Source organism: Ixodes scapularis, unplaced genomic scaffold (assembly GCF_016920785.2).
Source record: "Ixodes scapularis isolate PalLabHiFi unplaced genomic scaffold, ASM1692078v2 PGA_scaffold10__122_contigs__length_95168666, whole genome shotgun sequence".
Lineage (NCBI taxonomy): Eukaryota > Metazoa > Arthropoda > Arachnida > Ixodida > Ixodidae > Ixodes > Ixodes scapularis.
In genome coordinates, this window is record NW_024609836.1 from 84,205,523 (window position 1) to 84,217,630 (window position 12,108).

At 43.5% G+C, this 12,108-nt stretch overlaps 1 protein-coding gene across 1 annotated transcript in view; it reads left to right on the forward strand.

Moving 5' to 3' along the window:
* The window catches only part of LOC8023683 (nucleoprotein TPR), a 95,480-nt gene that overhangs the window by 37,859 nt on the left and 45,513 nt on the right, over window positions 1-12,108 (forward strand). The window contains exons 18-24 of the mRNA XM_040499998.2: window positions 492-534; window positions 2,382-2,447; window positions 3,839-3,988; window positions 6,350-6,447; window positions 6,855-6,989; window positions 8,890-8,964; window positions 11,667-11,867. Coding sequence (XP_040355932.2) covers window positions 492-534; window positions 2,382-2,447; window positions 3,839-3,988; window positions 6,350-6,447; window positions 6,855-6,989; window positions 8,890-8,964; window positions 11,667-11,867 — 768 coding nt within the window. The remainder of the gene's footprint in view (window positions 1-491; window positions 535-2,381; window positions 2,448-3,838; window positions 3,989-6,349; window positions 6,448-6,854; window positions 6,990-8,889; window positions 8,965-11,666; window positions 11,868-12,108) is intronic.

Genomic DNA, 12,108 nt, shown 5'->3' on the forward strand with positions numbered 1-12,108 from the left:
ATTGTGGACTATGTCAGCAGAAAGTGGTTTTTTGAGAGTCAAATTCATTAAAACTGTTATATCGAATTACACAATATATCGAACTAATTCCTGTTTTTTGCAAGTTCGATATATAGGAGTTTGACTGTATACGTGTAGGCATAGTTGGCAGGAACAAGCTGCCATCTGGTTTTTCGTGTCTGTCTTCCTCTGAAAACTGAAACGGTCGTCGTATTTCGTTGTGTGGTGAAAGGGGGCCTATCTGAGGCATCGGCATGAAAAGGGGACCCTGTCTTGCCGATGCCAACTTCATTGCATAGTGTACGGGGGGTTGATTGACGCTGGTCCAGCAGTTACTAGCGTGGGTTGATTTGAGGTTGGGTTAGTAGACTGGATGAACCAAGAATTGACAGTTAGGTCGATTGATTGATGGAAGTGGTTAATGGGATTGGTTGGTTGCCTGTGGCCCACTTCGAGTGCACTGTTCTTGACTGCTGTCGCTTTGGTTGCAGCTGTCTCAAGCCCAGTCGCAGACCCATCGTTCGGAAGGATCACGTGAGAACTTCTTCTGTTTTTATCCCTACCTTGTTTTGCACTCACTTTTTTAATTTAACAGACTTCTGCGCATAATCTTGAAATGTGAGTAGAATGCAAAAAAAAGTTTTTTTAACTCTTTCCTGACCATGGGAAAACTAGCGATTTTCAAAGGATCCGTGCAAACGCTTTTATTTTCTTAACTAACTCGTATATTTAACAATATTACACATCGAAATGTGGTCAATTAATTCTTCTTTCAAAAGAAACAGAGGTTAATATAATGTCTAGAAAAATATTTTCGAATCTTATTTCTTGAAAATACAGTGTACGTGCAAAAGGCGTACAAACGCCTAAACTTTTATAGCTATGTCAAATGAAACGACAAGCTAAAAAATTCGGATTATAAAAATTGTGCCCCACACCCATGGCTATTACTTCTGAAAGTTAGTATACTCTAATTGATGTTGTCTTTTTTCAGTTTGTCGAAGCCTGTGCGTAACATGTGTGCTTTTTAATGAAGGAATGCTTATATTGGTGAAACAGAGACAGTACACCTCATGTCTCCAGCAGAATGCTTTCCTTGGGATCTATCTTTGTTTTTTCACAGCTTCGATCGCAGTTCCCTTATACTATTTAGAATTTTTGTGCGCCTTGTTGGGAACATAAAACGTGCCCGTCGGCTCAGGAAAGCAATGGAAATTATAGTTATGCTTATTGACAACCATCCGTTAAGCGACGCCTATAACATCATTTAAAGTCTCTCCACATCTCTTGATGCCTACGAAATATGCCACAATGCAGTTGAATTATGTAAATAATGCCATCTTTGTTACGAAGATTGATACAAGCAGTTAGCCATGTTAGACAAGTGCAGCCACTGTTCCCATGACTATCTTTGACAGCACACGAGCTTGTGATGAAGCTTAAACCAACGTTGAAACAAAACTACGGTTCTTCGGCAATACAAAAGACTGTGGTACATAATTCTCCGCATAAAATTTAATTTCTTGACGGCACCTGGAAACCATCGATCATTGGTGATCGATGTCCTGTGGGCACTGTCAAAAAAGAGTTAATGGCAAAGTTATAACGGAATCTCTGACTGTGAACATTGTACCGCATACCACGAGGCATCACGCACAAACACAGCGACATTCAGGTTGGTTGATCATTGGTTATTTTTATGGTTCCGTGTTTTCCGAAAAATCTGAAAAACACTCGCTGGTAAAATTTCCTTCAATTCAATTTTATAAAAAAAAAAACAACTAAATTTTGTGGTTATGGCGGAAGAACAAAAGGCAAAAATTATGGTGTTTTACATAAAAATTTTATAAGAGCATAGGATCAGTGGTCTTGAGAAGAGGCCACTTTAGTTTTTTTATTTTTTTTGTTAAATATTGCACTATTGAATTTTGAAAAAAATTGGCAATAAAATAAAATTAAACTCAATTTTAAAAAAAAGAAAAAAAAAGGGGAATCTAGCAAAAATAAATTCCGATAAACCTCGAAATTTGAGCGAAAAATAAGCTCGGAAAAAACCCTCCGAATTTCACAAGAAATTAACTCTAAAAACACGGAGTCCTAGTTATTTCTTAGCCTAAAAATAATGATGCAATGATGGTAACAGTAACAACGGTTTTCTTCATTTATTTTTATTTATTTATTTATTTATTTGATACATGCCCACAAACAGCATGACGCCTTCAGCGTGGTGCAGAAAAAGAAACGAAGGAAAGAAAGTATGTGAAAATAGGTAAAAAAAGCGAAGAAGAAAAAAAAGAAGAAAAAAGAAAAAAAGCATTTGGTTGCAAACATTGCATACATTAGTTGCAAACGCTCAACGTCTCCCACATTTGGCCTTGCAGCGGCCGATGCTTCCCAGGTTGCCACCTTGAAGGGCCTGCTCGCAAAGTCACAAGACCAGGTCAAAGGTAACGGCCCGCTCCCAAAAGAAACTACCTACTCATTCAACTCGCAAAGGGAATAAATTATGGTGTGCAAGAGGTCGCGCAAAGTTGATTCTGTATCCAATTCTTTCAACCACTTTATAGTCATCTTGACATTGATCTCGCTCAACCTTAGACGTAGTAAAGATGAGGTCACGGCTTGATTGTTTTAAAGATTGAGTCTGTGTATTTTATGCCATCTCTTTACATGCATTGTATTTGTTTTATTCGTTCTTAGGGTTGTGCGAATATTCGATATTTCGAATAGTAGTTCCGAATAATACACTATTCGATATTCGCTTCGAGAATAACTGCACTATTCGCGTTTTTCGAAGTGTTGATTACGGCGGGTTAGCCCCGTTGAGTGCGCTTCTCACCAAGCACCGGTGCGCTGCGGAGAAGCAATGCCCGCGGAAGCGAGCTCCGTGGGTGTTGCTTCTCCGCAGCGCACCGGTGCTTGGTAAGAAGCGCACTCAATGGGGTAACCCGCCGCTATAAACGCTTAGAAAAGTATGAATATTGTACTTGCGTGCTTGGAAGTAAACCATACATTCAAAGCGGGATGCTGCACCTGTGCCGACTGTATTCGAAAGTAAATGAAAAGTTTGTGAATGTGTGTATCTACATTGTAGTAAAACTTTTAAAATTAAACTGTTATGCAAGAGTATACTATCTTAGGCAGAGATGCCCTTACAACCTGCTTTCATCATGCATGATTCATTCTTTTTTAACTCGAGATTAAAGAAAGAATATTTTATATAGCAAGATCTGTAAATTCACTCCATTGGATATTAGTTGGCCATCTCTAGAGGATTCATTTTATGTCAAATCCGTCATTTACTTGCCATCCCAAGACACCAGACCTTCTGAGATCACAGTTCAAAAATATAGATAGATTAAACTTAGTTAATAAATAAACAAGTGGAACAGCCTTCACAAGTTTAGCTGGGTTTTCGTCTAGGTATTATGCAATGGTAGTGGAAGGTGTGGAAAAACTATTCGATATTCGAATCGAAAATATTCGGGCAAAACCACTATTCGCTTCGAATTCGCTTTGAACTCAGAATCCACTATTCGCACAAGACTATTTGTGCTGCATTAAAGGCCGTTCATTGTTTGTGAGCACCGATGCAATCCCATGTTTTGTTCCTATGAAGTAAGGTCCTTACTACGTAGGGGAAGTCGTAGGCTCGTGTGCAAAATCTGTTTCAGCTTGGCAGATGATCCCTCTCCACTTTTCTCCCCTTGGAGACTGGGAGCACTCTCCCTTCTTTATTTATTCAAGGTTACGCGTCCGAGAACATGTTCTCCGGAGGCCCTTTGCAACGGCAATGGGCAAAGCTGAAGTAGTCACTCTTTGTTCCTGTTGGTTACAGAACTTCAGGGCGAACTGGAGGTAGCGCGGAAGTACGCCGAGTCGCTGAAGAAGCTGGCGAGCGATGCAGAGTCCCGCCTCGCTGAGCAGGACGCAGCAAGTGCTCAGTTGAAGCAGCTGATGCAGGAGTCACTTCAGGAGGCCTCTGAAGGTCAGCAGACAGCCTACGGAGCTGAGAAATCGGTGTCAATTAAAGGGACACTGACACCCCCCAAAATTTTTTTTAAATTTTTTGCCAGGCGCTTCATTATGGTGTTGGAGGACTACCCAATTAATATTTTGCAACAGAGTAGCGTATTTTTTTTATAAAGTCAAAAGACGCAACTGCTCGAAACCGAAACCCGACGGAGGTCGGAGAAGTGGAGAGAAGAGAGTGAGTGGCGGAAGTCACGTGGCTACACCCGACCGTGTTTTTTTTTTTTTTTTTTTTCTCTCCTTCCCGGTAGCAGACGACATGCGGCGTATGGGAACTGTTCGCCGTGGGATTCTTGTGCAGTTATGTATGTTCCGCTCGTTGTTCTGTACTCCAAGATGAGTTGTTTTGTACATTGAGGAGTTGGAGATGAGTAGTGAGTGCCCGTGGTGAATTTTGATCGGCTCTGAAAAGAATACACCCAAGATGTTGCGTGAAGAGCTGGCTCACATGTCCTGCGTCCGAAACAGAAGTGGCATTGTGCGGCAGAGTTTCCGAAAGATCAACGGGATCGGGACCAATGGCTGGCTGCAATTCCTGTAGACCATTTACGGGCACCTCGGAAAGCGGACGCTACCTGATTTATATGCTCCTTGCATTTTGTCGAAAGTGATTACATTGAGTTCGCAGGTGTGAAAAAGGAAATCCCATACCATTTAATTCAGCGAGGTGCCGTCCACAACATTTGTTTCTTATATTTTTTTGTTTGTTTCTTCAGTAATAATTGTAAAAAAAAAAAGATATGTAGACATAATAAAATATTTGAAAGAAAAAAAAAAAAGGTTTCACGGGGAGTCGAACTCGGTCCCACCGCGTGTGAAGGGGACGTCTTTCCCACTGAGCTACAGGAGCATATCGAAACTGGGGTATCTCTTTCCTTAGTAATAATTCAGCCGATAAACTGTAAGTTGGAAAGTTTGCTGCCGATTTTCCTCTAGCAAAAGCATTCCCGGGTCGAAGTCGGGATGCACCACGCATTGGCGACATTCTCACCTAGTAAAAAAAATCGTACGCGTGCATATTCAACTCGAAGTAGACACGTTGCGCTTGACGTTTGCGCGAGCGATGTCTTCAGCCACAAGAAGGGAGCGACGGCTCGGCGACGTCTTCGTGCAAATTGGCTTGGTGGTCGGGCGTGTCGTACGGGATGAATACAAACTCTTTTGACCATTCCCAAATTTCTCTTTTAAAGGCAGACAAAATTCGCCGGTACCGCGAACGACAGTTCTGAAATAGAGGTCCCACGCCCGTCGTCCGCTGCCATCGCCGTCCCTGGGAGTCCCACGATACGCGAAACGACGCACGCACAGAATGCTTCCGGTTGTCTGTGGAACTTTTTTTTTAATCAACGTATTTACAGCTTTTTAGAAGCCACAAAAAATGGGTTTCATATTTTTTTCCATTTTTAATATTGAGTGTGTGCTTTCAGTGACCCACGACTTTGATTAAATTTGGTGGTCGCATCGATACCTTAGAAAACGGCCCGTGACCGCGGAAAAGAGAGTGAGCGAGACTCGAACCGGCCAGTTCTTGATCGGCGGTTTTCGGGCGGAAAGAAACCGCATTTCGAGCCGCAAATTCTGTTCTGGGTAGTTGAGCTCTCATATGTCACGTACAACTAAAAACCTCGGCGAGTATAAATACCCTGTCAGTGTCCCTTTAATTGTGCGTTTTATTGTGCCCCCAACAGCTGGTAGTCCTCGAGCCTTAAGATTCAGCATTTGTTTGTTTTTTTCTTCACTTTTTAGTTGGCGTTTGCAGCAGGTATTATATTAGCAGATATTATGCTAATTTGAAAAAGTAAACAATAATGTGAACTTTTTCCTTTTCTTTTAAAGTTTAGTCAGATAATTTGACACCAGGAACAGTGTTTGCAAATGATGAGAGATGTTTCAGTGTAAGACAGATCGGACAAACAGCCTTTACTTTAACTGTAACTTACAAACGGTCCGTCGTTCGTGTAAAAACACTCGGGATCAACTAACTCCACTGGCATCTACCGTCGAGACCGGTTATAACGAAGTCAACGGGAATCGAAAATTAGTTTGCTATATCCGCTATTTCGTTATAACCAACTTCGGTTATTACGAAGTAAAAGGAAATGGGAAATCGTGATTGCTTCGCTGTAACCGCTATTTCGTTATAACCGACTTAATTATAACCGGTCTGGACAGTATCTGGTTGCGTGCGACTGATCAGTGAACTGGGTCTCGTCCCTCAGCACGCACTCGTGATGCTTTGGGAACATTGGGTGGCTTCAAGCAGGTCTTTTTATAGGCACGACTGTCGCTGATTGGTTCCACTCACTCTTTTCTGCAGTCCGGCAGAATTTGGAAGAGCGGGTTGCCAACTTAGAGTCCTTGAACCACGAACTGGGCAACGAAAAGCTCCGGATTCTCGAAGAAAAGAGACAGCAGGCAAGTCGGGCATCATGGGACAAAACTATGTATTGCAAAGTTATCCGTATAGCACAAAATCGTTGCCATATCTTGCGTTTGTGACACCAGTGCCTCATGCATCAGTATAATTTCTGTGTAAATTTTTGGTGTTGGGCATCTGTCGTATTCATGGTCGTGCATTTAATGGTCTTGCAGCCATAATGAAAACCAACTAGCACAGCTATCAACCTTATTATTGATGCACAGTTTATTTTTACGGTGACAAAAACAGTTCTTTTTCGTCCCAAAACATCCAGTAGTAGGGAAGGTACGGACATAGAGAAGTCTCCATAGTTTCCAAGCTGTTCTCTCCTTTGGGAGAGAGTGCTTGTGTTGACGATAGAGCTCGAAACAGGTTCTGGCTTGTCTCCCCGCCCCCACAACAGGTGGAGGCTTTGCAGGGAAGCCTCTCTGCTGCGGGCAAGGAGCTTGAGCAGGTGCAGAAGCAGGTCGAAGACAAGGCACGCCGGGATGCGGAGCAGCTCCTGGATCAGGACGTGCAGTCTGCCCTGGTCAAGCAGGTGGGACGGATGGAGGGTTGCGAACGGCTACAAAGGGGTGTAGACTCTGCCCCCTGGTGGCACCGACGCCGCGACACTCGGGTTGCAGCAGTCTGCTTTGCTCCTCTCCTCTTCCTTTGTTCTAGCATTTCTTTATTATTTGCTGTGTTGTGTTTTTGTCAGTTTTAACATAAAGTATGTTATAGGTAGGGTTCCGTGTTTTCGGAGTTTATTTTTAGTCATATTCAAGAAATGTTCTTTGGAGTATTTTTTATTTTTTTTTTAATTTCTTAGTTTATAAGTTTATTTTTGTTAGATTCTTAGTTTTCTGGAATTCGGAGTTTAGTTTTGCAGTGTTTCCTACTTTTCAAAAATAAATAATGTCTGGGTGTAAAGGTATCTAGGTGCTTGTATGAGATATTTCTTCATCTGGATTTGTCATTGGCACCCTTGCCATTGTCAATACTAATCAATGTCTCCCATGACAGAACTTTCAAACAAATGTTGCTTGAATAAACGTTGATGCCTTAAAATTGCAACTCCTGGAGATAGTCGTCGGGAAGCTCGTTTCCATCCTATCCTCTTCAATCACCCCGGTAAAGGGTTAAATGTAGAAGCCTCAACTGCCCCCCCCCCCCCCCTCCCCCTGCTTCCTTCCTCCTTCTATGAAATCTCGATGGTTCGTAGCTTTCACTCTTACAAAAAGACCCCTAAGAAGCACAAAAAGTAGGTCCAAACTGGAACAGTAGCTTTGGTCGAGACCCAGAAGTACCATGACCTGTTGTTTGAGATAAACGGTAGCACCATTTTGTCAATCATCCCAGATTGGAAAGAAAACTAAGGTGACATCTCAGGACCATCGGCCCTATGCGCTGACCAGACTTAATTATAAAATATCATTCTTTTTTAATGCGAAAGCATTAACCGTCTCGTGGAGCGGAGCCGGTGGCGTCTGTAACTGCAAAACAAAAATGCGAAAAAAATATTCATTCTTTCATTGGCTCAGCAAAAAGGCTCTTAGACAGCCATCGGCAGCCGCTTCACGAGAGCGCGCGCTAGCTCGCTGGACGCTACCTCGGCAGTAGCAAAATGTGGCCTTCCACGCCAGTAGTATCACCGCAGACGAACTAAGAGAGCAAAAGAACAACATTCATGCTTTTGCATTCACAACTCATAAAAAGTGCTTATTAAGTGTCCTCTGAATTTTTTATACATTTTTTTTTAATTGGGACATTGGAATTGGTTGTTCATCGGATAAATTCGAATCGACGAAAATTTTATCGGCGGGCGTTCTTTCGAGTTTATAGGATTTATCTGAGAATGTGGAGTTCTAATTGTGGGGTAGAAGTAGGCATTTTTCAGCATAAAAGATTTGTGCACACTTGTGCACCAATTCAGAGTGATGCAATGGGCAAGATGCGACGTCTAGGGAAGAGCATACATCCAAGACGTCACATGATATCTCTTTGTCTGGTCACGTGACCCATAGTGTCACCAACCACGTGACCCATGGTTAGCGGCCCAGCAACATATCCTATGTGCAGTGCTTTTGTCTAATGTGACCAGAGTATTTTTCCTTATCCATGTGTTGACTGACCACCTCTCATTTGACATTGTGATACTGGAGAAAATTTCTGATAACATAATTTTATTATTAATTTCAAAGTCATCCTAGTTTTCAAATGGCAGAGGATGTAGTAATGAATCACATTTTTTCAGTGACATTACATATTCTAGTTCGGGCTGAATGTAGCTTTGTCTTGATTGTTTCAGTATAGATAGGACTTATTTTACACAAAGAAGTGCTTATTGCACTGTGCAGCAGAACTAGGGCTGTCAATCATGCAAACCCTGGTGTCTGTCAGAAAAAAAACTGGATGAACTGATGTTGACATCCTTGCCTTGTGCTCTCTTCCCGCAGGCACAAGAAAAGTATGAACGAGAGCTCCTCCTGCACGCCGCCGACATTGAAGCGCTTTCTACCGCACGTTCGGAGGTGGGCACTTAGCAGATCGGTTGGGTCCACTGATCGTGGGTCCACTGATCAAGTTCGTTGAACTGAAGTACCGTATTTACTCGCACAATGAACGCACCTCCCAAGTCGGCTGTCGAAATTTCGACTTTTTTTTTCACTTGCGTAATAAACGCACCCCCAACTCGGAGGTCAAAATTTTGACCCCCTCCTCCCACGCGCGCGAAATGAACGCACTTTTCTATCCTGGTGCAGCGAGGTCAGCAAGGTCGCGAATGCATGGGCAGCGTGGTCGAACAAAACGCCTTGCAAAAGACGTTAAAAAAATTCGCAAAGATCCAACGGAAGCAAGAAAAAAAACATGCGAGATGAGCTTTTTTTTTTTGAACAGCGCAGTCTGGACTTTGGGTTCGCGCGCAGCCCCGCGCAAGGAGGTAAGAAAGAGAAGCGGAGAAGCACTCTAAGCGAACGAAACAGCTTGCGAAAGGCGGCAAAAAGAAAGAAAACAAATCCACGGAACTAAAAGAAAACAAAAAAAAACGAATTTTTTTTTTCTTTTTTTTTTTGCACAATGCAGTTTGGTTATGGGGGGTCGCGCGCCGCGCGCAAGGAGGTAACAAAGAGGAGCGGAGAAGCCCTCTAAGCAAACGAAACAGCTTGCGAAAGGCGGCAAAAAGAAACAAAAAGAAAAACAACCCACGGAACTGAGAAAAAAAACAAGAAAAAGAGCTTTTTTTTTTCTTCTTTTCTTTGCACGGCCCAGTTTGGTTACGGGGGGGGGGGGGGGGGGTCGCGCGTCGCGCGCAAGGAGATAAGAAAGATAAGCGGAGAGCCCTCGCCTAAGCAACGCCTAAGCAAACAAAACAGCTTGCAAAGGCGGCAACAAAAAAAACCCCAAGGAACTAAGAGAAAAAAAAAAAGAGGATTTTTTTTTTTTTTTGCACGGCTTAGTTCGGTTACGGGGTAGGGCGCCGCGCGCAGAGAGATAAGAAGTTACTTCGATTTTTCAGGATAAAAGGTCCGTTCATTATGCGAGTAAATAACCGACGCAAAAATTTTACTTCGCGTAATGAACGCCCCCCCCCGAACTTTGCATCGATTTTTCGGAAAAAAAAGTGCGTTCATTCTGCGAGTAAATACGGTATTCGCTATTCCGAAATTCGTTTTTCATTTAACTGAAACATTTTTGCATAGAATGCATACGAAAACTGCCGGGGATGTTTTTAAAGTTCATTATTCTGAAATATTTGTAAAACCGACGTTCGCTCGAGTGGGAATTTACTGTATTAACACAGAATGGAGTTTTTCGAGTCGTTTTCTATGAGACAATGGTCATGAATGAGCATCACAAACAAGTGTCACAAACACCCGACTCGCTGGAAGTGTTGCACGACTTTAAAGGAGCTGTGCAACGATTTTAACGTTGAAAGAATGGGCATCTTCTACTTTTGACATTGTTCATCTTGTCGCTAAGAACAGAAAACACACCTCCTTCCTTCGAAATGTTGCACTTCCACCGCTAAATCGCGAGGCAAAAATTAGAATATTCTTGACCTGCAGCCGCGAGCGGCGGCCATGAGAAACACGCGGCGTGACGTCAATGGGGTTTTTGTAGAAAAATAGCAAGTTGTGGGAATACCTGCTCGATAAAAGGTAAGCTTTCTATAAATCTTGTCATTCCAACATATACATAAATGCGTCAAAAACCTGGTATCATCGACAAAAATTTTATTATACGGAGTTTTAGTGGTGCCATCTATCCTAGGTCCAAAAAAACCGTCAGCTCTATCTGCTACCGCGAACAGCCGCCAGTAGCCGGAGGGGGAGGGGTACAGAGCCGGACGGGGACGGGCGGACCCGGATGAGACTTTCCTCCTTTCACCATATTGTTCGCGCTGCGCCCGCCTGCATGTGGTCACGCGGTCGCGAGCGGATGAGTTCTCGCTGCTCACTGATGGCTCTAGAGAGAGAGCTTCACCGGAACCCCGCGCCACCCCCCTTGACGTCACAGCGCACTTGACTCGGAAGATGGTGAAGGAGTTGAGAGGGGCTGAAAACCTCAATCTTTGTCCATTTTTAAAATAAAAACTAGGACATGCAGGCAAAAGCGTTTTTTTGTTATTTACTTCAGAAAGGTCGAGACACCAACTCCCAAATTATTTAAGCAAAGCACTGAAACTGTTACACAGCTCCTTTAAGGTTATATGTAAAGCTTATAAAGGTCCATGTAAAATCACCGTAAGAAAGGTGCCTTAGCGGGGCTCAAACCTTGGTTGGTGCAGTGGCAGTTGGATATTATGGCCACTGAGCTGCGCAGCACAGTTTGTGTAGGTGGTTTACGCTCCCAAAAAAATGTGCCGGCGGGAATGGTGTGACGCCATACCATGTGGGCCGTTCACCTCATTGTTGTAGCGCGTCGTACAAGAGCCATACAAGGTAGCGCCCCTGCAGAGCACTCATTTGCTTGGTCTGGTCCTGGCTAACATCGGTACTGCACAATGAAACAATCATTCACGGTGTGTGGTTTGGACAGGATACATTCTGTGCTCCCTGGTCTTTGTCAGCATAATCAAGCCTGTATAAATCAAGTTGCCTGGGTTGAGAACAAACGAGGTGGTGCCGACCAGTTACATCTGCATGACATTGCGTTTTTCTGGACTTGACAATTTGTGCACATGATCGTGTTAAATGTGCGGTGTTGCGGCATGTCTTCGTTGCGCTTTCAGCTGTCCAGCCTGCAGCTCTTGGTGTCTGGTCTGAAGGAGCGGGCGGCGGGCCATGAGCTTGCCCTGGAAGAAGGACAGCGGTCGTGGGCTGAGAGGGAGGAGCGTCTCCGAAAGGAGAACGAGGGTCTCTCCCAGCGGTCAGAGGAACTGGAGAAGCAGAATGCACTGGTGCATCAGCAGCTCGAGATGCTTAGCTCACAGGTGGGTTGGACAGCATCAGGCTAAAGTAAAGTAAGTCGAAAAAGAAAAGAAAACATAAGCATTAGGTCATCACAGAGGCAGTGCAATACCAGTTGATTAAGGCGAAAAGGTGAAGCAGGTTTGTATTAGCTGATTTTGGAGACTGTGCAACACTGGTTGACTTAGGGGAAAATGTGAAGCAGGCCTACATTAGTTTATTATGGAGGCAATGCAATGCCGGTTGACAGAAAGATTGAAGCAG